This window comes from Leucopleurus acutus (assembly GCF_964270905.1).
Source record: "Leucopleurus acutus genome assembly, chromosome: 11".
NCBI lineage: Eukaryota > Metazoa > Chordata > Mammalia > Artiodactyla > Delphinidae > Leucopleurus > Leucopleurus acutus.
This window is the reverse complement of record NC_139152.1, coordinates 15,942,094-15,969,004: the sequence shown is the minus strand read 5'-3', so window position 1 is coordinate 15,969,004 and position 26,911 is coordinate 15,942,094. Positions and strand designations below refer to the sequence as shown.

General features: G+C 37.5%; 1 protein-coding gene across 10 annotated transcripts in view; it reads right to left on the bottom strand.

Annotated features, from left to right (window-relative positions):
* Positions 1-1,482: 1,482 nt before the first annotated feature.
* Positions 1,483-26,911, bottom strand: part of PLEKHA5 (pleckstrin homology domain containing A5) — a 243,100-nt gene continuing 217,671 nt past the window's right edge. For 4 of the 10 annotated variants that reach the window (XM_082851143.1, XM_082851144.1, XM_082851142.1 and 1 more), the window contains exons 14-24: positions 23,706-23,807; positions 20,896-21,007; positions 19,956-20,002; positions 18,040-18,157; positions 14,238-14,356; positions 10,687-10,896; positions 9,673-9,813; positions 9,023-9,147; positions 5,818-5,963; positions 4,342-4,447; positions 1,484-2,313 (exon numbers count right to left, since the gene is read on the bottom strand). In XM_082851143.1, coding sequence (XP_082707269.1) covers positions 4,353-4,447; positions 5,818-5,963; positions 9,023-9,147; positions 9,673-9,813; positions 10,687-10,896; positions 14,238-14,356; positions 18,040-18,157; positions 19,956-20,002; positions 20,896-21,007; positions 23,706-23,807 — 1,215 coding nt within the window. In that variant the 3' untranslated portion in view covers positions 1,484-2,313; positions 4,342-4,352. Of the gene's footprint in view, positions 4,448-5,817; positions 5,964-9,022; positions 9,148-9,672; positions 9,814-10,686; positions 10,897-14,237; positions 14,357-18,039; positions 18,158-18,998; positions 19,188-19,955; positions 20,003-20,895; positions 21,008-23,705; positions 23,808-26,911 lie in introns of all 10 variants that reach the window. The other 6 variants (XM_082851146.1, XM_082851147.1, XM_082851148.1 and 3 more) reach the window with 4 other exon arrangements.

The following is a 26,911-nucleotide window of genomic DNA, read 5'->3' as shown; positions in this document are numbered from 1 at the left end:
ATTTTAAGAATGGGGCCCAGCGGGGCTTCCCTAGTGGTGCAGTGGTTAAGAATCCGCCTGCCAATGCAGGGGATACGGGTTCGAACCCTGGTCCGGGAAGATCCCATACGTTGTGGAGCAACTAAGCCCGTGCACCACAACTACTGAGCCTGCACTCTAGAGCCCACGAGCCACAACTACTGAGCCCGTGTGCCACAATTACTGGAGCCCGTGTGCCACAATTACTGAAGCCCGCATGCCTAGAGCCCGTGCTCCACAACAAAGAAAGCCACCGCCATGAGAGAAGTCCGCATACTGCAGTGAAGAGTAGCCCCCGCTCGCTGCAACTAGAGAAAGCCACGTGCAGCAACAAAGACCCAAAGCAGCCAAAAATAAAAATAAATTTATAAAAAAAAGTGCTTCAAGTAAAACCATACACACACACATACCAGGCAAACATAAAGACAAAAGCCCCACATAGAACCACCCCAAACAAATCCCAAAGAATAACATCAACTCTCCCCTCAACACACCCATAAAAGATTGGTAACAATCATTGTGTCATGACTTAAAGGGAAATCATAATCTGTTGACTATTTCCCCTGACAAGACTTCTGTGTGTCTTTAGAAAAAGGTAATATATGTAAACATGTTCATATGGATATAAGGAGCTAAACATTCTTCTCCCATTTTCACCTCTCTTCTCATTCACCTCCTACATTAAAGCCTGTATCTATTTGCACTTCATTTTGTGTGTTTCTGTTTGGAGCAGATGAACTCTTATACATCTGCATTTTAAATTATATCTAAATCCTCTTTAACATAGCATGAAAAAAAAAAAAAAAAGACTGACCAGCACCAATTTAGTTTCAGCAATTTTATATAGGAATCCCAAAGCCTTGCATTTCCTTGTACTCTGGGAACAATATATAGCCTGAACAAAAGGTTATAGTGGAAAGGAAATGTAATTGATTCTGAAGAGCGTGAACATCTGCAGAGAATGTGGTGTAAGAGACAATGATCTCTGCTTATGAGGATGAAACGGTTTCTAGTTACCCATGTCAGAGAAATAACTCTGCCCCCGCCCCCAACCCCAAGTTCAGTCCACTAAGCAAAGCAAGGCTGCAGATGCCTTCTATGACACGGAAACCAACAGAAATGGGTATAGAAGACTTGACAAAACTACATTTGCCCAGTGGTGTTGAAAAGTCAGAAAAGCTTTATGCTGGTGCAAATTTTGTCATTAAATGTAATGTGATTGTGGCCAAGTCAGTTTCCCTCTCTGGGCCTCAAGTTTCCCGACTTTGACGTGGGAGAGCTGAGCTGGATGACAGACACAGTTCTTTTACGATGCTCTTTCCAGTAAGATTAACTAACTACTTTTTCATCTAGAAGTCTCAGACTTTCCATTTTAGATGGGAAGAGCAAAAATTCTAACACAAGTGATTTAAGAACATCAACATTTATTTAACATGATAAAAAAGAAATGAGATATGAACATTTGCATTTAAACAACAGTAAGTAGCCTTTAATACTTACATTACATGTGCTCATTGTATAATATATACACAATGAACATAATTACATTTGTACACAAACTAAGTACTGGATTTGAAAACCTGCTTATTGCTGTACACATCTAGTCCAATGAAGTATAAGCCCAGTACTTCAAAATGCCTACATTTTAAATTGCTTTTTAAGAAAAAAGTAAGCGATAACATTTGTATCTAAGCTGACAAGAGTGTGGCATAACTGCTGACAATGCAATCTGACTGAGAAATAATTATAGCAGGAAACAGACATACTTCACTTAGCAGTAATAAAATGGCACATTTTAAATATATATATAAAATTTTTACAAATCAAGGGTGAAACAAAGCATTGCAGTAGCCAAAATGGGAGGAAGAAGAAAAAAAAAAAAGGAAAACAAGCTTCACTGGAAATAATAACTAAATTTATGTACTGAAAATTGAAAAGAAATATAAATCCACCTAGACTTTAGAAACATCAAAATCTGGAAATCAGCAACTAAGTAAGCTCTGGCTGTAGACCACACACTAAAAAGCACCTTTACTTATGTGCTCTGAAATCATAGCAGCAAGCTGGTGTCAGAATAATAACCTTGAGATTACATTACATGACCTTGAGTGTACATATGGGCCATTAAAGCTGTTTTGGAATAAACATTTTCCAGAAGTGATAAAATGATGCTCTGTGGCCAAAAGCATCAGAACTATGAATTTCATAGATTTAAAATATACTGTACAATATCTTCTCACATTGCCAAAGGTCCATGTCCTCAGCTTTGAATCGTTTCAACGGAAGTCAGTATAGCTGAAAAATACAAAGAAGTAAAATTACTTTGACACCTGCAAAGTTAATTAATGACCAGTTCCTGAAGTAACTAAGGGCCACATTCTCTAGCAATAGAACTGACAAGCATGGCCATGAAAATCCCCAAACATAATACAATTGAAGGACATCTTCTCTTCATTTCCATAAGCTTAATTCACAAAGCAAAGAAACATAACGCAATATGTGCACAGCAAGTCAGATGAAAAAAAGGACCCAAACTTGTGGCTGAATCCAAAAGATTGACAAAATGAGCAGAGGTTTGCACAACTTTACTAAAATACGTAATACTATATTAAGCTGCCTACATAGCGGTGTCATTTGTAAAACTTTCCTAAGTCTTGCCAAAACCACTAGTTCAGAAAGATGACACATGCACAATGAGAAGATGGATTATAAAATAATGCAAGTCTGAATGCCACTGGTTGGTTGTGGTGACTGCACACCACAAAGCTAGAAAATATCCGGCAATCACTGTACCTAACTCTAGTACGTAATACTCCTGGCTTTTGGAATGAAAGTAAAACAAAACAAAAGTGAATAATAACAACTTAAGGAACCTGGAAATGTACTCCAGTTTTAACTGTGAACATTCTTGTTATCAGAATGGTCCGAGTACAATGAATTGTAACCTGTTTATTGAACCAAGAGATAATGGGAGTGGCTCTCAAAGTACATTTCACCACTAAGACAGAAGGAGGCCATCAATCAATTCTTTGCACAGGAGGAATAAAATGAGCATAATGTTTATTATCCCTGTTTGGTGTTATTCTGTCACTAGTGGCAACTGCCACTTCTGAATGTATTAAGTTAAAAGTTTAAATATATGAGTGACAGAGGCAAGACACAGGTTAAGACTACAACAAATACAACAAGTCCTAAAGAGATACCAAGTGACGACAAACAAAGCCTCTTTTAGGCTCCAGACAGACGTGATCTCAAATAAAAGTTACAGAAATGACAAGACAGTTAAACATAAATCCTCTGGCTGAAATAAAGGGACACAGATTATAGCTGCTACAAAAAGGTGTGAATGGACGTAGAGGCTAGAAAATGAGCACTACTGGATGAAAAACTTAGTCTAAGTTGGTATTTGTACTCCTTTGAGTACCTAAAAATCAAAGAACATGTTTGTAGCCGTGCTCATAACGTCTGTAGGTGTTTGCTCAGCTTATAACTGTTTAACAGAAATTGGTGATACTCCGAAGGCCCCAAACATGAGAAGATCTGGTAGATACTGAGAAAAAAAGTGCAGAAAAAGGCATAAAATGTTCACTCCATACCTCACAGCTTTTCTGAAAAATAAAAAAAGTACGTAAGTACAAAATTGAGGTAAAGTTTAGCCATTGTTGATAAAGTTTAAAAGTAAGACACCTTAGGAAATTATTCGTGGTTCTAAAAGTGTGGTCTAAGGAACACTGGTTGAGAAAGGCCCCGTCTCCCTGCCCCCACCTGTGGCTTTTTTAAAAGCTACCTCCCTACCTAAAAAAAACCAAAAGCTACCTCCCTGACTTAAAAAAAATTATTATTTAGAAATAATTTCTGATGGCTCTTAAAGATTTTACATTCCATACCTAGTTGGCTGTACCATAAACTTTTCTTTATCCTTAAAAATAATTAGCAAATTCCCAGGGTGGTAGATAGGTCACGCTGAATGTAAAAAACATTTCTGTATCAAAATGTAACGACTTGAACAGAATTCTTAGACCCAATGGTGGAAAGAAACTGTTAGGTGGGAGCACAGCTGCAAAACACTGCAAAACCTCCCCTCCAAGTTTAGCTGTTTTTATGGATGAAGAAAGAAGAGACAGAGAAAATGCTGTTACGTAGCAAATCATTGAAGGGCTGATGTTGGACATTTTGAGTTACTGCCCGTGGTTCAAACACTTGCTCTGCTAACTATCCCTAACACACAGGCCGCAATTCATCACAGTTTTTATTCACCAAATCGACAAAAGTCAGGCTGAAAGCTCTAACAGTAAAGCACGAAAATGAAAGGAAACGACGTACTTGTTCTGAGACTACACACACATGAAGTGTGAGCCTTCTGTGAGCTGCGGCTGAGTGGACGGAACGGGTGATGCCGAGGACTCGGGAGACGGGGACAGGCTTTGCACTAAAACACACCGAGAAAACGTGACGAGATCAAAATCCTGGAGACACCTTCGGAGAAGGAAATCCTGACGCTGCGATTCCCAACACAGAACGTGTGTCGGGAAGGAATTCTTAGTTGCATTTCGGCTCTGTTCTTTGTTATTCTGGCAACTGATTATTCAGTATGAAATGTCTCTTGAAGACTGGTTAAAAATTCTTTTTCCATGTACATCTTAAACTTATATAATGTTATATGCCAATTATATCTCAATGAAACTGGGAAAAATTAAAAAAAAAATTTTTGGGGGGGCTTCAAGGTTAATTTTCAGGTGTATATCAGTGACTCACCCCTGTTGGGTCTCATTTTTAAAAGCTTTTCTAGTTGCATGAAGCTAAATACTGCAGATGGTATAAATGTTGGGGTTTTAATACACCCACACAACCTTTAACACAGACTTGGCATCATAATAACCGAATGTGATCAATGACAATTTTTAAAGAAAGTGAGAATTCCTGTACACATTGCCTTGTGAGTGATAAGAGGCAAAGGAAAAAGTGCTTCATACTGGTTACAAAGGAACATGGCTGATGATATAAACTTCCATGTTATATGTATATAAGATACAGAAAATGCTCTTAAGAACAGTCCTGCATAATTGAATTTCATTGGACTTACCCTTCTGCAAAATGATTGGAGGCGGGGTTGGGTGGGGGGAGGAGAAAGAATTACTAGGGATAGCTTTTTGTTTATGGACTATGAGATGCAAAACTGATACATTACACTAGTGGGATGATTCCCCTACCCCCATCCCTTGGCAAAAGTCATAAAGAAAAAAAAAAAGAAAAAAGATGTGTGAAGAATCCAGAAAGTATAAAAGAATAGCACAGAAAATTTTATTTTTTCTTAACATGCTCTGGATCATGATCTTCCACTACCAAAGAAAAACCCAGAGGTGGGTTATAGTAGGAGCTAAGTAAGTAAATCCATTCTACTAGTGTAGATATTCAATCTTCCACAGTTCCCAAAGGGGTAGGCTTATGAATACTCTGAGAATCCAGCATCAGAGAAAAGTACTAAAAGATATTCTTCTTAGAAAAAAGCTTAAGGTATGTGTAAAGGTTCAGATTAAAAAAACAAATAAAACAAAACAAAGAGAAGGAAGTGACGCCCAAGACAGGAGAGAGGGCAGATCTAGCTGCTCACGCGGGGCTGGCCCTGTGCTCTGGTGCAACTGCAGCCCTCCTGACGGTGCAAGTGTGGGAAGGCAAAGGCTGCTTGGTCTGCAGTTGACGTCCCTGCGTGGCTCCCTTGCTAGAGTCTCCACATGGCAAATAAATTCAGAGGTTCAGAGGAAGCACCAGTAAGAAAATTAGGAAACATGTAATATCTACCTGCCATTGTCTGACTTCCTCTAGAAGCCTCAGGAGTTAGTTCATAAGAAATAACAGTTTCTTCCTGCTCATGAATATTGTCCTTTGTATTTTCTTCAGGGTGGCCTTCTGGTTTATGATTTGGGATCTGTGACTCATCTTGAGGGCTAATGAAAATAGATGGAAGTTTTAAAGTTCGTTATTTTAGAATGCAATTAATTTTTTTTCTTCCAAACTTAGTGTTATGAAAAATCTTAACTGTACATAAAAGATGTCACCATCTGTACTTAACAATTGCTAACATTTTGTTGGCATTTTCGTCCACATTTTGCCAATCTTGTTTCATTCTAAACCCTCAGCCCCCTACTCCCCAAATGATGATGATTATTTTTTTAATTAATTAATTAATTAATTAATTCTTGGTTGCATTGGTTCTTCGTTGCTGCACACGGATTTTCTCTAGTTGCTGCGAGCGGGGGCTACTCTTCGGTGTGGTGCGTGAGCTTCTCATGGCGGTGGCTTCTCTTGTTGCAGAACATGGGTTCTAGGTGCGCGGGCTTCAGTAGTTGTGGCATACGGGTTCAGTAGTTGTGCTCGCGGGCTCTAGAGCACAGGCTCAACAGTTGTGGCACACGGGCTTAGTTGCTCCACGGCATGTGGGATCTTCCCGGACCAGGGCTTGAACCCGTGTCCCCTGCACTGGCAGGTGGATTCTTAACCACTGCGCCACCAGGGAAGTCCTCCCCAAATTATTTTAAAGCAGATTCCAGACATATCATTCAGTCTGTAAATACCATCAAATATCCAGTCAATGCTCAAATGATCCTGATTGCCTCATAATATCATCTTAGAGTTATCTGTTTGAATGAGGATCCACACAACAAAGTCCATACACTGTATTTGCCTGAGAAGTCCCTTAAAGTCTACTCTAAAATATACCACCACACACACCCGTTTTATTCTTTGTCATTTATTTAGGAAAGAACCTGGTTTATCTGTCCAATAATTTACTACATTTCTGGATTTTGATGACTGTATCCCTCATATTTTTTATAAACTGATACGATTCTTAGGCTTGATCAGACTTAGGTTTTGGGGAAAAGGAGGTAAGTAATACTCTTTTAGGTGGCTGTCTTGCACTACTGCATTAATAGTCTGTCTCTTTTCCTGATGTTAAAAATGATCAGGGGACTTCCCTAGCAGTCCAGTGGTTAAGACTTCACCTTTCAATGCAATGGGTGTGGTGGTCAGGGAGCTAAGAGCCCACATGCCTCGTGGCCAAAAAACCAAAACATAAACCAGAATATTGTAGTAAATTCAATAAAGACTTTAAAAATGGTTCACATAAAAAAAATCTTTAAAAAAAACAAAACAAAATTTTTTTTAGCTAACAGCTTTAGCAGCACTGAGGAATATTGTTCATCCATTATTTTAATAGGGTTTTAGCAAAGCAGTGATATTCTAAGTCTCTCATTCTTTTTTTTTTAATTAATTAGTTAAATTTTGGCTGCATTGGGTCTTAATTGCAGTGTGTGGGCTCTCTAGTTGTGGCACATGGGGGCTCCAGAGCGCACAGGCTCAGCAGTTGTGGTGCGTGGGCTTTCTAGTTGTGGTGTGTGTGTGGGCGCCAGAGCACGTAGGCTCCGTAGTTGCAGCACGTGGGCTTAGTTGCCCCACGGCATGTGGGATCTTAGTTCCTTCACCAGGGATTGAACCCATGTCCCCTGCATTGGAAGGTGGATTCTTACCCACTGGACCACCAGGGAAGTCCCAAAGTCTCTCATTCTTTTATTTTTTTTAATAAATTTTTAAAAAATATTTATTTCTATATCTTCAGCTGCATTGGGTCTTCGTTGCTGTGCACAGGCTTTCTCTAGTTGCGGCGAGCGGGGGCTACTCTTTGTTGCGGTGTGCAGGCTTCTCTTGTTGTGGAGCACGGGCTCTAGGCACGCTGGCTTCACTAGCTGTGGCACGCGGGCTCAGTAGTAGTGGCTTGCGGGCTCTAGAGTACAGGCTCAGTAGTTGTGGCGTACGGGCTTAGTTGCTCCGCGGCATGTGGGATCTTCCCGGACCAGGGCTTGAACCCGTGTCCCCTGCATTGGCAGGCAGATTCTTAAGCACTGTGCCACCAGGGAAGCCCTCTCATTCTTTATTGAGTGAAATTTTTCTAATAAAGAAGAGTTTCCTCATAAACTCTCTGGTTGCAGTTTGTTTGGGAAAGGTAAGATAAATGTTTACTTCTTTCTCTTTATGTACCAGGTTTTGGAACAATAAGTCGATTCCCGAGCATCCTCTGAAGGGGCCAACAAATTATTTTTTGTTGTTGTTGTATCATTATGAACTCATAGATTTGTAATATACTGGATGTGTTTTAATCTACGTCTATTAACAAAAGTTCAGCAGAGATTTTTTTCTTATCAGCTATCGCCAAATATTTTTCAAGTTCCCTCTTGCTATTCATTGAAGAGATAAAGGCATTCCTAATAACATGAGATCACAGCATTCCTCTTTTCCAGCACTAGGAATTTTTTTATGGATGGTGAGACTGAGGATATGCATTTAAAAATGCTAGTTAAGAAATACAGTTAAAAAATAAATTGCAAATCACTATAATGTTTGGAACGCTTATCAGACATCTTAGATATCTGATCAATGTCTGTCATTATACAGGCAACGCTGAGGTGCTTACTTTGCTGTAGCTTGTGTGCCTCTGGCATTTTTTTTTTTTTTTTTTTGCGGTACGCGGGCCTCTCACTGTTGCGGCCTCTCCCTTTGCGGAGCACAGGCTCCGGACGCGCAGGCTCAGCGGCCATGGCTCACGGGCCCAGCCGCTCCGCAGCATGTGGGATCTTCCTGGACCGGGGCACGAACCCGTGTCCCCTGCATCGGCAGGCGGACTCTCAACCACTGCGCCACCAGGGAAGCCCTGGCATTTTTTTAAAAAAGGTATTTATTGATCACTTGCTAGGTGTTTAGCACAGTGCTAAGTGCTATACACATATTTTCTTATTTAATCCCTATAATACACTTGTGAGATGGATACGATTATTATCCTCATTTTTACAAGTGAGGAACCATGACAGTTGTGTAACTTGTTCAAGATCCTACAGCTCGTAAGAGATATTCTGGGACTGGAATCCAAGACCTCTGACTCTGAAGTTTACCATTTTTAAGCAGGTATACAATTTTGTGAATGACTCCTTTGTTTGTTTTTCCTAATTATTACCTGTATGGAACATCCTTGGGCATCTTTTCTTTGTTTTCTTCTTTATCCACCACTTCCTCAGAATTTACTCCATTTGGCTCAGGTGTGAAAAGTGTTTCGGAAAAAGCATTTTCAGTTTTTTTAAACTACAGAAGAAGAAAAATTCTCTTTTTCAAATCATTTTTACCACATTTAATATATTAGTGAATTATCTAAAATGATTCCTAAAGTTTATTAAAAAACCCATACCCTATCAAATATTTACTGAAATATAAATTTATATTCAAGTGCATTAAAAATATTAATGTCTTATAAAAAATAAATAAAATAAAATTCAAAACTTAAAAAAAACACTAAAAAAAAAATTAATGTCCTTTGCTACTAGAATAAAAGGTACATTGCCATTAGTTAGCCGCTTTGGGATATAAGATTCTTTAATTGGGTTAATGATAATTTATTCCAGCCTTGATTGATCATGTTTTAAGTTTTCAATTAACCCAGTTTTTGTTGTGGCTGAATACATCAATCAAATTATACGAAGCCTATCATTTCACTAAGAGCTATATAGCCCCTGTGACAGAATGACACGTAACTATTTTCAACCTTCTCACTTGATCTTGTCTTCAAAAATCCACCCCTTTGTAACATCAGTCCTAAAATAATCTCTCTACCTCTTCGCTGAAATCTGTATTTTGAGGTTCAGCTTCTTTTAGTCGAACAGTTTCTGGGGCAGGGGTTTCATGGTTTGGCTTCACGTCATTTTCTCTAATGACGGCATCCAGTTCCTTAAGGTTATCATCCCTCCTTCGAGTCTGTTCAACAGATAGACAGCATTTTTAGATTCATACTATACGGTCATGCATAGTTTTTAGATAGTACCTATTAATTTTTTGTTCTTTAAAGTTGGTTCTTCACTTGCAAGGGTTTCCTTATGAAAAACAACAGAGGAATCATATATATTACTCATCTATTTTGTAATGTGTAGAATGTGCAGTTATTCAACTGTTAATTGGTTGAACCACCATTAGCAATGCCTGCTCTCCATTAGACAAGACAGAAAGAGGATTTCTATGATGACAGGGAATCACTTTCAGCTGGTGCATGTCTACTAACAGGGATAGAAGCCACTGGAAAGGTTCCTTAGTCTGCTCTGATTTATGAATCAGGGTAACAAAACAAACAAATAAGTAATAAGAAACGGAATGGTGTCTCTTTATAAGACTGAAGTTAAAATGTAATGAATAGTAGAACTTTTCTTTAGAAACCCTCTCGCTACAATTTAGGTCATGCTAAATTAGTATACAGAGTAATGCACATTTCATTGGGAGGGGAACTGGGGACCATCCTGCTAACCTGCATGGCATTTTACCTTTGTTGAAAGCACTTTTATCTTCTTACTATCTCCATGAAGTAGATAGGACAGGTTGTATCTTTATTTGATTTACAGTAGAGGAGATTAAGTCCACAACGTATAGGAGGGTATCCAACAAGTAATTTAGCTCTGGTTTTCTGAACCCAGGGCTATTTCCATTTTACTAAGCTGTCCTGGCACATTATAAGAGTTGAATAATATAACTATCCATGTTGCTGACATTTAAAAGCCCATCAACCATGTAACTCTACGATTCTAAGATTCAAGTGATATTAGATTTACCCACAAGAATGAGTAAAAGCAATTGATATACCTGGGTAACCCGGAATGGATTATCCCTTAAATTTGAAGGACTTGGTAAGGGTGACTGGTCTAAAGCACCAATAATGTTTAATCCTTTTTTCTTTTCCCTTAAGCATGCTTGTTGATGCCTCCTGATTCTTTCCATTTGCTCTTCCACAGTCATCCTAGGTCGAGTGCTTTCAGCCAAACAGAGCTGTTCCACTGCACTTCTTGGTCTTTCCTTTAAATTGAAAGTAAACAAACAGATGAATATCTGAAGACAGGATAACTTCTGAAAAGTATGTTAGAATAAAAAATGTCCTGCAATGCATTGACTTTGTTTGCAAAATCTCAAGTGGAGGTTTTGGATGTCATTTAGATAACACCAGAACGGCAGATTACTTTATGCAGGCACTGATGCAGGATCAGCGATGGAAAGAGAGAGAGAGAAGAGGTAGAAGGGAGGGGAGAGAAGAGGAACTTAAGGAGGGGATTTGCTTGTTTTTAAAAACAAAATACAAAAAAGTATGGCAGCTCTGGAGTGACCCTACCCCACGGCCCTGAGATAGGAAATTGTATAAAACTCAAACTAGGAGAAAACAGCGGGCATAGCTTCTAAAAATCAGCAATTTCTTTTATTATACTAAAAATGTAATGTTTCAAGTCACACATTTTTTACTGTGAAAAGACTGGTAGAGAAAACATCCTTAGTTCATGAAAAACTATGGAAGAATCTATCTTCTATAAATCAGAAGGTTATATTTTATATACATATATACATTTACATGGCTCTTTTTTTTTCTTTTTTGTGGTACACGGGCCTCTCACTGTTGTGGCCTCTCCTGTTGCGGAGCACAGGCTCCGGACGCACAGGCTCATTGGCCATGGCTCACGGGCCTAGCCGCTCCGCGGCATGTGGGATCTTCCCAGACCGGGGCATAAACCCGTGTCCCCTGCATCGGCAGGCAGACTCTCAACCACTGTGCCACCAGGGAAGCCCTACATGGCTCATTTTTATGGTTTACTGAAGGGTTTAAAAATATTAGTCACATTAAACAACCAGTTCTTACTTCTCACTTTCTTACTAAAGATATAAAACAATATTGGTATGAGATCCAAAATAAGTATATCAATAACTGTCATAAGGAAATTTTAGCTTGTTTTATATAACAGAAATTTTAGAGATTAAACATATTCTAAGATCTATAGAATAGAATGCATAGGTTTCTTTGTGTCCTCTGGACTGAACTGCTGGGAACTGACTGAGACATTGGTGGAGTTGCTGGTGTTTTGGAAAGAACCCCAGGCAGAGGTAAGTATTTCCGTGACTAAGCAGTATGTCAGGATAACGGCCAAGGTCCTCTTCTCTCCACTGCAATCTAAAATGTGTCTGCAGGGCAGTAGCTACAGATCTAGAACTGTTTTCTATTGTATAGAATATCTTGAAGAGCTCACGTAGAAACTGAAAGGAAAATGAAAAGCCTTAGAGTGCAGAAATGATGCTTCTCATTTGTGAAACAAAGCATTTGCTTTTGTGAAAAAATTTTTTTAAATAAAGGTAAATTCTAGATACTGATTGGGAAGTTGGCTACGTTAGCACTCTTTCCTTTTATTTATTTATTTATTTTTTTGCGGTATGTGGGCCTCTCACTGTTGTGGCCTCTCCCGTTGCGGAGCACAGGCTCTGGATGCGCAGGCTCAGCAGCCATGGCTCACGGGCCTAGCCGCTTCACGGCATGTGGGATCTTCCCGGACCGGGGCACGAACTCGTGTCCCCTTCATCGGCAGGAGGACTCTCAACCACTGCACCACCAGGGAAGCCCTCCTTTTGTTTTTAGTAACAAGAAACATGTATTCTTCCTGGTTTTTCTGTGTTTGTGCAAAAGTGTTGTCTCACTGAAACTTCCTTTTCCAAGTTATCGTATTGTACAAATCTATTCTTTTAAAATGCCAGATATTATTAATTTTTAGATCTTTTTGCCAGTATAACTGGAGAAGAGTATCTCACTGGGGTTTTAGTTAGCACTTTAAAAATGATTATCAGTGTTGAGCAATTTTCATATTTTTGTGAATTACTGTTACATAGTTTCCGTTTAAAAAAACCCTAAAAATAACTGATTTATATTAATTCCTCAAATATTATGAAACTTGTCTGTTATACTGCAAGTATTTTCTTCTGGTATCTGTATTGCTTATAAAGGACTTTCCGGTACAATATTAGGTAACTAGTCATCTATACTTTCCCCCCAGTACTTGGTTATGTAGAAGTCTTTCCTGTAGTATTTAAGATAGTTATTTTAGGGCTTCCCTGGTGGCGCAGTGGTTGAGAGTCCACCTGCCGATGCAGGGGACACGGGTTCGTGCCCTGGTCCGGGAAGATCCCACATGCCGCGGAGCAGCTAGGCCCGTGAGCCATGGCCGCTGAGCCTGAGCGTCTGGAGCCTGTGCTCCGCAACGGGAGAGGCCGCAACAGTGAGAGGCCCGCGTACCGCAAAAAAAAAAGATAGTTATTTAAAAAAAAGATAGTTACAGAATAACATAAATCCACTAATATCTTTCTGTTTGATCTCAACATGCATTTTTAAAGGTTTTTTTTCTGTTGCCTTATTTCACATTATAATTTCCAAAAAAATACCCTTTTAAACTAAAAAATGCCTAACTCTATGAACAGCAGTATTACAGGACCATTATATTTCTTATATATATAAATCTGTCAGAATTTCTGGCATATACTTTGTACCATACTTTAATATTTTTCAAGAATAATCATAAATCTTATCATTTGTTGTACCTTTCAGTCTTTTCTTATAGTTTTAAGTTATCTCATACCAAATAAATAGAATTTATAAACATAAAAAGTAAAATTTCTTTTGCAGCCCAAATTTCTAGAGAGTACTTGGGGAAAGGGAGTTAAGTCCTTTGAGAATCTTCCCAAGAAGACCAAGATTAGACGGGTTAAAAGCCAGTCTGAATTAAATGGATCTCTGATGAAAGTGTGAAGTACAGGATTTGCTTCTCATTCTCAATTGACATTGCTCATTGTAACCAGAGGATTGGCCAACTCCAAGTCTACTGCAGCGGAAAGGCCCTGCAAACTCAGGCTGGCTTGGAAGTCCAGTAGCTTGGGTGACCACAGCACATGTCTGTCACTCTCCTAAGGAAATTTTTAGAGGTGTCAGGAGAGGTAACATAGGGCAGCTATCTGAGAACAGATTCCACAAATTGCGCCCCAAAGACCACATGTGGAGTCTGAGCAAAGAAAACCTAGATTAGGCCTGTCCTCTGAGGTGTTCATTCCCTGAATATAATTTAAAAAATTAAGATTACTAAATTTTTCTTAAGAGTATGTAAAAAACAGTTCTGATTGGAATTCCCTGGAGGTCTAGTGGTTAGGACCCCGCACTTCCACTGCAGGGGGCACAGGCACAGGTTCGATCCCTGGTCCGGGAAGGATCCCATAAGCCGTGTGGTGTGGCCCCCCCAAAAAAAAGTTTTGAAAGAAACCTCTAAAAATGAAAACATATACAAGGTGGCAATAAATAGGTTGAGAATCCTTCTGGAAATTAATGTATAATTAAATACCGTTCTTGAATCCATCATCTTCTTAGTTTTCCTTAAAGTTACATATGAGGCTATTGTCGAAGATTCAGGTGTTGGTGATTTTGTTCTTGGAGGGACTACTCCAACAGGAAAGTGGGAACCTAAAAATAAAAACAGCATTAAGTTCTACAAAACATCTTCACATGACATGGCTTTACTTGGACATATTCAATTTCTGAGGCTTTTAAAATCAGAAGGCAAATAAATGTATCGTTTGAGAAGAGACAGGGAAATGTAATAACCTTTTGTTACTTGTTTTACCTAATAAGCCAGCAATGATACTAACCAGACAAATTTAGGGTTAGCTTTAGAAATAAAGTTCTACTGATGATAACAGATGACATTAAAAAAATTATAAAATTTAATGATACGCAGTGGATCATATATCTTCACAACAACCCTGTAAAAAAAGAAGGTAAATGAAGTGCAGAATCTGGGTTAACTGACTTCCTCAAGTACATATAGCTTAGCAGCAGCATGGCTAGAGCTTCTGCTTTGGCCCGTTTTCCCTTGTTGCTCTGCTTCTTCATGACGTATTTACAATATTTTCACAGGTTAAAAGTACCTTAAAACCTGTGCGCCTAGAGCCCGTGCTCCGCGACAAGAGAAGCCACGGCAATGAGAAGCCTGCGCACTGCAACGAAGAGTGGCCCCCGCTCGCCGCAACTAGAGAAAGCCGGTGCACAGCAACGAAGACCCAACACAGCCAAAAATAAATAAATAAAAAATTTAAAAAAGTACCTTAATCTAATCCTCTCACAGAGATGAGAAAAGTTATGGCCAGAAGGGTTAAGTGATTTACCTAAACGTCCTTAATTCCCATTTGGTCTCTTTCAATCACACTGCACCACCTCAATAAAGAATCCACCAACAATGTTAACAATAGTTGACTATAGGTAATTGAAGTTACTTTTACTTTTGCATTTTTGAAAAATTTCTAAAATGAACACACACTACTTTTATAATTAGAAAACAAACAATACACATACACAAAATCATTAACACAACAATAAAAGCTAAGGATCAGTTCACATAAAATGTATTCATCTGTACCACAGTCATCTTGTGTAAGCAGAATATATACACTATTGTCCACTGAGGACACAAGTAAAATAAGAAATTATTCAAATCTCAATAGTTTGCTGGAAAAAAAAATCATTCTCTTTGGGCTCATTAAAGTTACATTAACTAAGTAGAAAAATGAAATCTTATTTTCCCCCCAAAGACAAATGGTGGTCAATCATTCAGGGCCCCTTTAGGTTATGAACCAAACTATCTGCAGCTTAATGAAGTTTTAATATTGTTTATGAACTCTGTGTTTATTACAGTTGTATATTTGAGAATGTGAAGAGCTGGACTGATGTCTTACAAGTAATTTTTACAGTTCAAATAAAGAAAAGCCTTCTACTATGCTAGTCAGTGGTCCATTTTTAAAAGCCCGACTTTAAGTCATGTGGTACAAAATAAATTACACTGTAATCGATCTGTACACTTCAGACAATTTATCACATGAGAGCTTATGATTATATACTAAAAAAAAAAAAAAAAAAAAAAACCCAAAATTTAAAAGAGGAAAAACTTCCAGGAAGAATTCAAGCCATATTAGAGAACATATTTCAGATGATATCATTGTTATGACTAAATACATCTATCAGTTTTTTGCTGAGAAGCATTACAACCTGTTTAGCCGTACTCTTGTTGACAGACATATGACTGCTTCCAGTTTTTGTCTATTATGAATTAAAGCTGCTATAACAACCCTTGTATAAGTCTTTTGAGGGATTATGTTTTCATTTTTCTTAGGTAAATATACAGAATTCCTGGCTATGATGACTGCATGTTTAACTTTATGAGAAACTGCCAAACCATTGTTCCATCCTATACCACCTCAGAAATGTGTGTGAATTCCAATTGTTCCACATCCTAACCAACACTAGGTAGTCAGTCTTTCAAGTTTAGCCATTCTAGAAGGTGTGAAATGTGATTTTTATTTGCATTAAAACTGCATTTCTTTTGTGATTAATAAGTTGTAAGCTTTTCCATGTGCTTATTGGCCATTTGTATACCTGGTTTGTTAACTCTCCAAGGCTTTTTTTGCCTATTTTTTTTGTTTGTTTGTTTGTTTTGTTTTGTTTTTGCGGTACGCGGGCCTCTCACTGTTGTGGCCTCTGCCATTGCGGAGCACAGGCTCTGGACGTGCAGGCTCAGCGGCCATGGCTCACGGGCCCAGCTGCTCCGCGGTATGTGGGATCTTCCCGGACCAGGGCATGAACCCGTGTCCCCTGCATTGGTAGGCGGACTCTCAACCACTGCGCCACCAGGGAAGCCCTTGCCTACTTTTTTATTGGGTTGTTTATTACTGATTTGCAAGAGTTATTTATATATTCTGGATACAAGGATTTTGTAAGGTATATGTACTGATAATATTTTCTTCCATTCTGATGGGCAAAAGTTTTAAATTTTGATGAAATTGAGTTAATCAGTTTTCACTGAGAGTATAGCCCTCAGAGGGCCCCAGCTTTATTTGAGGGGGTCTCCTAGCAGACTCCTAATTTGTTCATGCTCTGAGCTTTGTCCTGTCACAAGGTGAAAGCTGGCTTTCATGCTCCACTTTACTTCCTGGATGCCTCTTGCTATGGACTGAATTGGTCCTCCTAAAATTCCTGTTGAAGCCCTAATTCTTGATGTGACTATATTTGGAGATGGGGATTAAAAGGAGGTCATTAAGGTTAAATGAGGTCATAAGGGTGGGGCCCTGGCCCCCACAGATTAGTGTCCTTATAAAATGAGATACCAGAGAATTTACAGGCACTCATAGGAAAGGCCATGTGAGGGAGGCAGCATCTACAAGCCAGGAAAAGAGTCCTCACCCGAAACCAAACCCTCTCAGAACCTGGTCTGGGACTTCTAGCCTCCAGAACTGTGAGAATAAACTTCTGTTGTTTAAACCACTCAGTCTATGGTATTTTTTTATGGCGGCCTGAGCAGACTAATGCACTACCCTTCATATAATTTTTGGCCTGAACATCCCCCTCTTTACTTTTCTGCAACTTGTTGAAGCGTCTCAAAAATATTTAAAATGATATGAACCAGCATTTATAATCTGTGGAGGATTGGCCAGGTATCTAGTTACCTATTTGCCAAAAACATTTACTTTTGTTTGCAGTCTGATATTTCCTGCATATTTATAATTATATGCACGAATATGGTAAGGACGAAGACTATGACTGTTTCACTTACATCTGTGTATGAAAAGATAAAGTTAACAAAGACTTTCAATGAGAAAAAGATATGATTTGGATGAGAATGAGAAAGGCATATAAATATTAAGTTTTCAAGATGGCAGTATTTTTTCTAATTAAAAAAAACCCCAAAACAACAACACCACAAAACCCAGCGTTAGAAAACCTAGAAGGATATTCCAATTATGGAAAAAGCTATGTGAATATTACCACTTACTATTTTTCAAGCTTTACTTTATGACCCTTTAGCAGATTATTAAAAAAAAATTGACTAGTGGGTTATGATCAGAAATTATTTTTCTGAAAAATCCCACATTTTGCCATATTTGTCTCAGCAGAGAGAGATGACATGTTGATGTGTGGTTTATGGGTCATGTTATCTTCCCAATATCTGAAACTTCTAAATTCAGAAACGCATCAGATTCCAAAGGTTTCAGATGAGGGACTGTGGACTTGTATATGTACTGTGTCAACATATAAACTAAATTTATTTCTAAGGTGTCTGAAAAACGCAGGAGATAAAACATATCTCAAATGCTGACCTTTAACAGAAGTTTCCATTTCTGAAACAGATTCTGATTTTTCTTCTCCATTAGACTCATCAACTTCTGCCACTGTTGTTAACTCTGGTTCACTCTTGTAGAGTCTATAATCTGGACCCTTGAAAGGAAGATATGTAATCACACACAAACACACACAAAAAGGCAAAAGTCTCTTTTAAAATGTTTATCTCTAAAAACTCACACTCTAACAATTAAAAGCCTCAGTCAGCTATCTTGGGTATAACACAATTAATATATATGTTACAATCAGGGTAGAAAAAAAGACTTTATAAAAGATTTTTAACCAGCATATCTTTTGATTTTAAAATTAAGAATATTCCTCTTAGGGACAAAGTCATCAGAACATTTTTATCATAGTAAAACTAAAGTCTAAAAATAATTATATCATATTAACTCAATTAGCCCTATTCCTTTTCTCCTTGTTCTCTTCTCCTTGCTTATTACATTTTACATTTATTTGTTTAATCCCCAAACTCCTTTTTTCCAGTTTCCATGGGTAATGTCTTTCCTTGGCAATGTCCACATCCTCTAACAGTTTTCCTAGACTGAACTGCCCACATCCCAACCTTTTGATCATTCCTGGTAAGAATCTTCTTTTCCTTGCGTCTTTCTGATCTAAAGATATCATTTTGCTTCTAATATCCTGAAATGGTATATTTAAAATATGGCTCCTTAAACACAGGCACATAAAGTAACCACTTTATGAAAATATTCATGAAAAGCAGAAACTATGAAATTTTATTAAAATTGTGAAAATATTACAAAATAAGAATGGTAAAACTAAAACAGGAAAAACAAATGATAATGTTATATATGAACAAAAAAGTGCTGGCTAAAAGTGGTGTTATAATAAAAAAAAGTTTGAGTCTAAAATAAATTAAGTTTGAAAAATGAGGGCATGTACGATTGATTATTCTGTGGCTATTGCAGCCACTTACACAGTGAGATCCATTTCTTGGATATCCTTGAACTTGGTGAATCTTCTTTTCTTCGGGCAGATGGACTGGGCCCCTGCTATAACAGAGCAAGGAGCTGCTATCACTGGGCAGAGGGGGGATTATGGGAGGCTGGTCTGTAAAGTCATAGGACCGAGGAAGTGGAGGACGAGGTGGGACTACTTCCTCTTCCTAAAGATTGTAGAATAGTCACCTTATTTAGATAAGCATATTGAATTAAGTATATCGAAATTCTTTGCAATGGTAAGTTAACTTACATTCACTTTAAGATAATTAAAGGGACACTGCCAAGCCAAGAGTCTCATATTATAAAGTAAAACAAAAAAATGTTTATGACAGCCAATAACTGGGTTTTAAATTTGACTGCATTTAATTTTTTCTGTAACACACAGGTTAGCTTTACTCTAAAGCTCAACATCAAAACAAATGTATGAAACTACTGTATTTCATTTTAAAAATAAAAGGAAAGAATTCATTTAAAAAAAATCTCACTCTGTATTGTTTTGCTAATTTTTAAGAGAAAAGAAAGAACATTTCTTTTTGATTGGCTTTTATACAAAATTCAAGACCACAGATGCTTTCAACTAGGTTGACAGTATCTCTTTGTAGTTGTCATTTCTTTATGGTATGCATGATACACAGCCAACTTATCATACCAAACAATGATAAATAAATACTCAAATTACTTAGATTAGAAAAAGTATGACAATGTTAAAGTTCTAACATAGATGAGAAGTAGTGATTCAATTTTTTTTCCATTAAGAAAAGGGAAGAAGATCACATTTGTTAGAAGAACCAAATTACTGAACCAGCAAAATTTCAAGATCAAAACAGTAACTCAAACATATTTAGAAAACATTTTTGTTATGAGTAGAGAAAATTCTAATTCATGTTTTAATTATAAATTAATTTATAGTTAGAGAAACAATCCAAACTTACCTCATTTTTGTACTTAACTGTTGAGAAAGGCTTTGATCCTATCATGCCTATTAAAAAAATTGTAAAATATAACTACTTACACTAAACATATTTTCCTAAATCTACAGAAAAAAGGAACAATTTCATTTATTTTAAACAAAGTCTTTAGTTTCTAACCCCTCATTTGTTTTCTGAATTTAAAACCCATTACATTGCTATACAGTAGAAATTAACACATTGTAAATCAACCACACTTCAATGAAATATATTTAAAAAACCCCAATACATTAAAAAATACAAACTGAAATATCTAATATAAACAAGAGTATGGGGAAATGGGTTTTCTCAAATACTACTGGTTTAAGTATGATTTGATATAATCTTTTAGGAGAGCAATTTGGCTGTGCATATCAAAATGAAAAATGTGCACTTATTTCTCATTTCCTAGAACCCGTTAGTACTAGCAGGTGTGTTTATTATGTACACAGTAATGTTCGTTACATCATGGCTTATGAAAGAAAAACAAAAAACCCCACCTACCCACCCAACAACCTGGAAGCAACCTACATTGTTCATCAACACCGAAATGGATAAATTATCGTTCATCTATACAATGATTCTTACACAGCTGTTATTGTATTGTATTGTTAAGGAGAAAAAAACATATTGATGAAAAACAACATTTTCTGTTATGGGGAAAAAACTCCCCAAACCAAAACACTGTGTGCATTTATAATTATAGACACAAAACAATGATTCATTTTTGTGTGAGTGTGGTTGGTCAAACTTTTGCTTTCTATATTATATATAAACTTGGGTACTGATTCAATATTACAAAGTGCCTGTTTTCTAATGTCAAAAATCCATTAAAATAACACGAGAAATCCAATTCTATGTGTTATTCCATTTAGATATATTATTATGGTCAGTAAGTGCAGAATAAAAGATGAAGCTAATGTACCTGTTTCTGCAGTGCCTCTCTGCTGTTTGTGTTTACTCAGTCCTTCCATGACATCCTGAATTCTCCAGAGTTCTTTCTGAAGTTGTGCACGCTGAATTCCTGCTGATTCAGTCTATCAGTAAAAATGGACAGACCACATACAGGGGGAAAAAATCATTAAATACAGTTATAAATTCCACTAATTATATACTTAAAAAATGAGAATTGCAGTGGATTAAGTTTTAAGAATATTTAATATGATCTGTGTGATCTTCTCAATTTTGCAATGTCAATGGCAAAGATAAAAGAAAAAAAGCAGAGAAACAGAAAAATTTAATATTTCAGACCAACACACACTATTTCACATCTTTTCAATACGCACTGTGTTGAGTTACTTACAATCCCAGGAAGGAATACTGATTAGATGGGACTAAAAATGCGGAACCCTCCCCCAAACCAAAACCAACAAAACAAAACAAAAACACAACAGATCAGAAACTCACAAATCCCAAATTAAACAAAACATTTTTAGGGGAAAAAAAGGAAAGTATTTTAGCCTCTTAAGTTCTAGAACATAGAGACATGCCAAAAAACAAAAAAAAGAAAGGGCAATTTGAAGAGTTTTTACTGATAGAGTTAAATATATTTGCAGGACAAATTTTCAGTTTTTGAAATTGATTATTGCCATTTTTACTCTATCCTAAAGTTATTTCTTTACTACCCTAGTTCATGTCCCTTAGGCTAAATACTCTAACTGAAGCCAAAATAAGGTCATCTTAGTAAGATTCTAGTAAAACTCTATGACTCTTATTGATAAATACAAAAATGATAAATATCATTTTTAGAATATAACTATAAAAGAAATAGGTAAATAAGTACGATAACTGTAACAGTTATGTCAGCCCTGAGATGTGAATACTGATAAAGACTTATAGGGAGGGAATATAAACTATAAAAATCAGATAATTGCACATATAGAATATGTATTACTTTTGCACTAATTTAAAAAATATACATATTTTTGTCTATCTGAAAGGTGTACAATGAAAATCTCATTTTTGTTTTATTTTGCAATTTCTCTGGTTACTAGTTACACTGATCAACTTTTCAAACACTTGTTAGCAATGTGAGTTAAATTTTCCATTAATTAAAACTACTCATGTTCTTTGTCTGTTTTTCTAATGCATTGTTTCTCCAAATTAAAAAGTTCTTTGCAAATCTAGACAGTGACTTGTTGAATTTTTAGAGGTCAAAGATACTTCACTTCTTCCTAGTATGTCATTTTTCAAGTTTTCTATATTGTCTTCATTGTTTACTTATGTATTTAACAAACACATATATATAGTCTGTTTTATTTGCCTGGTTCTATTCTAAGTGCTTCAAAAAAAATCAACACATTTAACCATGATAATAACCCAACAGGGGTAGGTATTATTATTATTTTCATCTTACAGCTATAGAAACTGAGGTACAAAGCTGTTATGTAACTGGCCTAAGGTTACATGCGTAATGCTACTTCTCATAAGGTGTGTTTCCTAGTTCTTTATTTTTTCAAAAAATGTCTAACTACTGTGGTCTTTATTATACCCTAAAAATATAGAATCATTTTGTTGATTTTTTCTGGAAATTTGGTTGGAATGGAATTGTGCTTATGGGAAGAATTTCCATCGTGATAACGTTAAATCAGGCCATCCGTGAACATAGTATAGCAATTATACCTCTCCATTTATTCAGGTCTTCTCTTATGTCCTATAATATACTAATTAAACTTTCATGATGAGCTTATTTTTGTTAGGTTAAATCAGGATTGGCAAACTGCTTTGGCCCATGGCTTCTTTTTTATGGCCTGTGAGCTAAAAATAAATTTTATAATCTTAAGGGGTTATTAAAAACCCCCACACACCAAAGATTTTGTGACAGAGCGTATACACCTGTAACATCTAAAATATTTAATATCTAGCCTTTCACAGAAAAAGTTTGTTGATCCCTTGGTTGAGGTTTAGATGTTTACCAATTTTTTCTATTGTATTTAGTAACTTCAGTGTTCAGTACAGAAGTCACAACCACACATGGCTACTTAAATTCAGATAATTAAAAATTCAGTTCCTCAGTCACACTAGCAACATTGCAAGTGCCCAACAGCTACACGTGGTTGGTGGTTACTATTTTGGACAGCACGCATAGAAGACAGTTGACATTCTATGAGTCAACCTTACTCTTTATTTGTTGTATTGATTTGTTGAGTCTACTGGGCTTCCAATGCAGATGACCAAATTTACATAGGGTCACAAGCATAAAGTGACTTTTATTATTTTCTTAAATACGTATTATTTCCATTCCTCAGGGCAACACTTTAAGACAGGTATTGTTATTTCAACTTTATAGATAAGAAAACAAACACCTGGAACTTCATTCCATATCTGCCTATTCACAAAACTGGATTCTTTATGCCAAATGGTGCTGCATCTTCCTCTATTCTAATAAAATAGCAGTCAAGACAATAGGCTAAATAACGGTTTGATAAATGAGAGGGATTTAATATAGAATGGATAAGATAATTTGACACTTCAGTGCTAAGTGACATAGTTAGCTAGGAGCACAGAACACTCTAGGGCTCACCATGTGCCCAATAGGATAAAGAACTTTTAAACAGTGAGGGATGGGCTACTTTGTGAGACCGTAAGATTCCTGTCATTGAAAGTATTGAAACCCAGAGGTTAGGTAGCCAATAATGCAAAAACTGTTAACGGTGTGCATGAAGCTAACAAGATGGGTTGTACAGTACCAGTCAAAGCCAGTTAAAACAATGTAAACATATTATAATTCTGTACCTGAATTTCACCAAGGCGATCTAGCTGCTCTTGCATCTGGTTCCTGGTGAGAGTTACATCGTATTCTAACTTATCATATTCTCTCCATGCTCGTTCCAGTTCCTGAAATCAGAGCTTTAATTACTTTAATGGAGAAAATGTGCTGGTGTGTTATTAATCCTGTAGTTTACAATGGACAACATAAAAAATTTTATAACTCATTTTCCTTTATTTTTTTCCTCTCTTTTTTGCTCAATTTAAGAAAAATTTACTGAGGAACTGAATTATTTATTATTGTGCTGCTGCTATACTCAAAATTACTAACCCCCCCCCAAAAAAACCCTAAACAACCAAAAAAACCCAAACAAACCCACCTCAACTATTTATTATTTATTCATTCATGACATCAAAATATTCAGTTGATTCTAATATCTAAAGAGTTTTATTTTGAGAAAATGTGTGTTGTTTTTTTTTTTAAGATGATGTTCGGGGTAGGAGTTTATTAATTAATTTATTTTTGCTGTGTTGGGTCTTCATTTCTGTGCGAGGGCATTCTCTAGTTGTCGCAAGTGGCAGCCACTCTTCATCGCGGTGCACGGGCCTCTCACTATCGCGGCCTCTCTTGTTGCGGAGCACAGGCTCCAGACGCGCAGGCTCAGTAGCTGTGGCTCACGGGCCTAGTTGCTCTGTGGCATGTGGGATCCTCCCAGACCAGGGCTCGAACCCGTGTCCCCTGCATTAGCAGGCAGATTCTCAACCACTGCGCCACCAGGGAAGCCCAAAATGTGTTATTTTATTCATAGTAATACATTAAATTTTTCTTGAAAGTGATTTTTTTAAATGCAGAAGAGGCATAAATAAAGCACTTTCTTATCTGACATGATTAAAATTTGTCCAGGAATAAAAATACTAAATAGGTTGTATTTTAGCATGTTGGATTTTCAATAACACCAGAAGCCTGACATGACTTCACTTAGAATAAATTTACAGTAATGTAATGAAGCTAATTCAGCTAACTAATCTAGTGAATTTTGTTCCTAGAGACGCAATAGAGGTACTACCCACCTATACTTTTCTCCTTTGGGGAAAAAGAACTACCCCCAACCCTCAAATCACAGAGAAAACTTTCATACTTGATCCTTATCCACCTGTCATCTATTTAATATAGAATAATTCTACAAGTGCTCAAAAGTACATTGTCATGTCATTCTGCTTCAGGGAAGCTATTCCACAGGAGTGTACGTACTCTTCAGACATTTCAGAGAGTGGTATGAGGTCAAATTGATAAACTAAGGACAGGAACTATATTTGATCACTATTTTGTCACCAGTATCTAGCGTGGTGTTGGCACACATGATACAAACAAATGTTTACTGAATGCTGTTGTAAAATGAATTAGTAACTCTTGTCTAAGAACGTCCCTTGACCATAGATTTCTTGACTTGAACTGCTCTAAGCAAAGCTCCCCTGGGAAATGTTAGTTTAACAGCAATAGTTTTGGGATAAGAAAAGAGGGTACTGAATGTAGAAGAGAGGTTACTGAAAATTATCTTAACAGTTAAAAAAAAAATAAAGCAGCCAATATTCAAGTTCCTAGAGGTTCTCTATTTTCCATATTCTGCAACTAGCTTACAATTGCTTAAAAACTTAGGCAATGAAAATTACCTTTAAAAATTAAAATGAGTGTTAAAATTTGGGCCATTTGGAATAACTGCTTTTTGAATTTAAGATGTCTCCTTATAAGGTTTTTTAAAAAATTAATTAATTTATGGCTGCGTTGGGTCTTCGTTGCTGCCGGCGGGCTTTCTCTAATTGCGTTGAGCAGGGGGCTACTCTTTGCTGTGGTGCGCGGGCTTCTTATTGCGGTGGCTTCTCTTGTTGAGGACCATGGGCTTTAAGCGCACGGGGCTTCAGTAGTTGTGGCTCGCAGGCTCTAGAGCGCAGGCTCAGTAGTTGTGGCACACGGGCTTAGTTGCTCCACGGCATGTGGGATCTTCCCGGACCAGGGCTCAAACCCGTGTCCCCTGCATTGGCAGGTGGATTCTTAACCACTGCACCACCAGGGAAGTCCATAAGCGGGTTTTACAATGGATTACGCTTTTTTCTTTTTTGTTTTTTTTTTTTGCGTACGCGGGCCTCTCACTGCTGTGGCCTCTTCCGCCGCACAGCATAGGCTCCGGACGCACAGGCCCAGCAGCCACGGCTCACGGGCTCAGCCGCTCCGCGGCATGCGGGATCCTCTCGGACCGGGGCACGAACCCGTGTCCCCTGCATCGGCAGGTGGACCCTCAACCACTGCGCCACCAGGGAAGCCCTGGATTACGTTTTTTAAAAAAGCAGAGATAAACCACTGGAGATTTTTTTTATCATCTCTATATTATATAATTGAGGGAGTTATTACGCAGATTTCACAGTGAATTAAATTTTAAAAAGGCAAAGTGGTAAATGACTAAAGATTTTAATCTCATTTATATTGTGTAAATATTACCCTCCTGACTTGGCTTCAGCAAACTGTTTTCACCTGAATCAATAAGGATATTGATCTCCTTCAAGAAAAATTGCCTGCAAAACGAAAGAAAAGAAAAAAAAAAAAAGGGAATTCCCTGGCAGTCTAGTGGTTAGGACTCCACGCTTTCACTGCTGAGGACGCAGGTTCAATCCCGGGATGGGGAACTAAGATCCTGCAAGCCATGCGGCGTGCCCAAAAAAGAAAAGAAAAATTGCTTCTAGCCATCTTCTAAATTGTAAGCACCACAAAAACTGCAAATTTAAATAGTGGGCCTTTGAAGGTTTCAGGGAGGGTAAAATGAGGATAACAGACCCAGTGGCAGCCCAGCAATGAAGTAAGATGGCATTGCCAGGCTGACACTGAGCTTCTTTTGTAGAAAAGTTCAAGGGGAGACCAAAGGTGCTGCAGACGCAACTAAATACAAGAACATTTTAGGATGGTGGAAATTCTTGTCTTTCTTATAGAAACACAGGAAAAATAGAGATTGAGAGGTAGAGGTTACTCTACCAATATTCTAGGGGTGAAGAAACACAATATACTTTCAATTTTCCTAACCTGGAAAGTCCTGCCATTGTACTGTACCAGTTGGCCTGAGTCCCATTATCCTGCTGGGCCTGTTTCTGCCTTTACCTCTGGGCTCCTCCAGCATGATTATGGGAGGGTGGTAACACAAGTCAACGGGGACAGAAAGAAAAGAGGCAGCACTGGCATAACATCA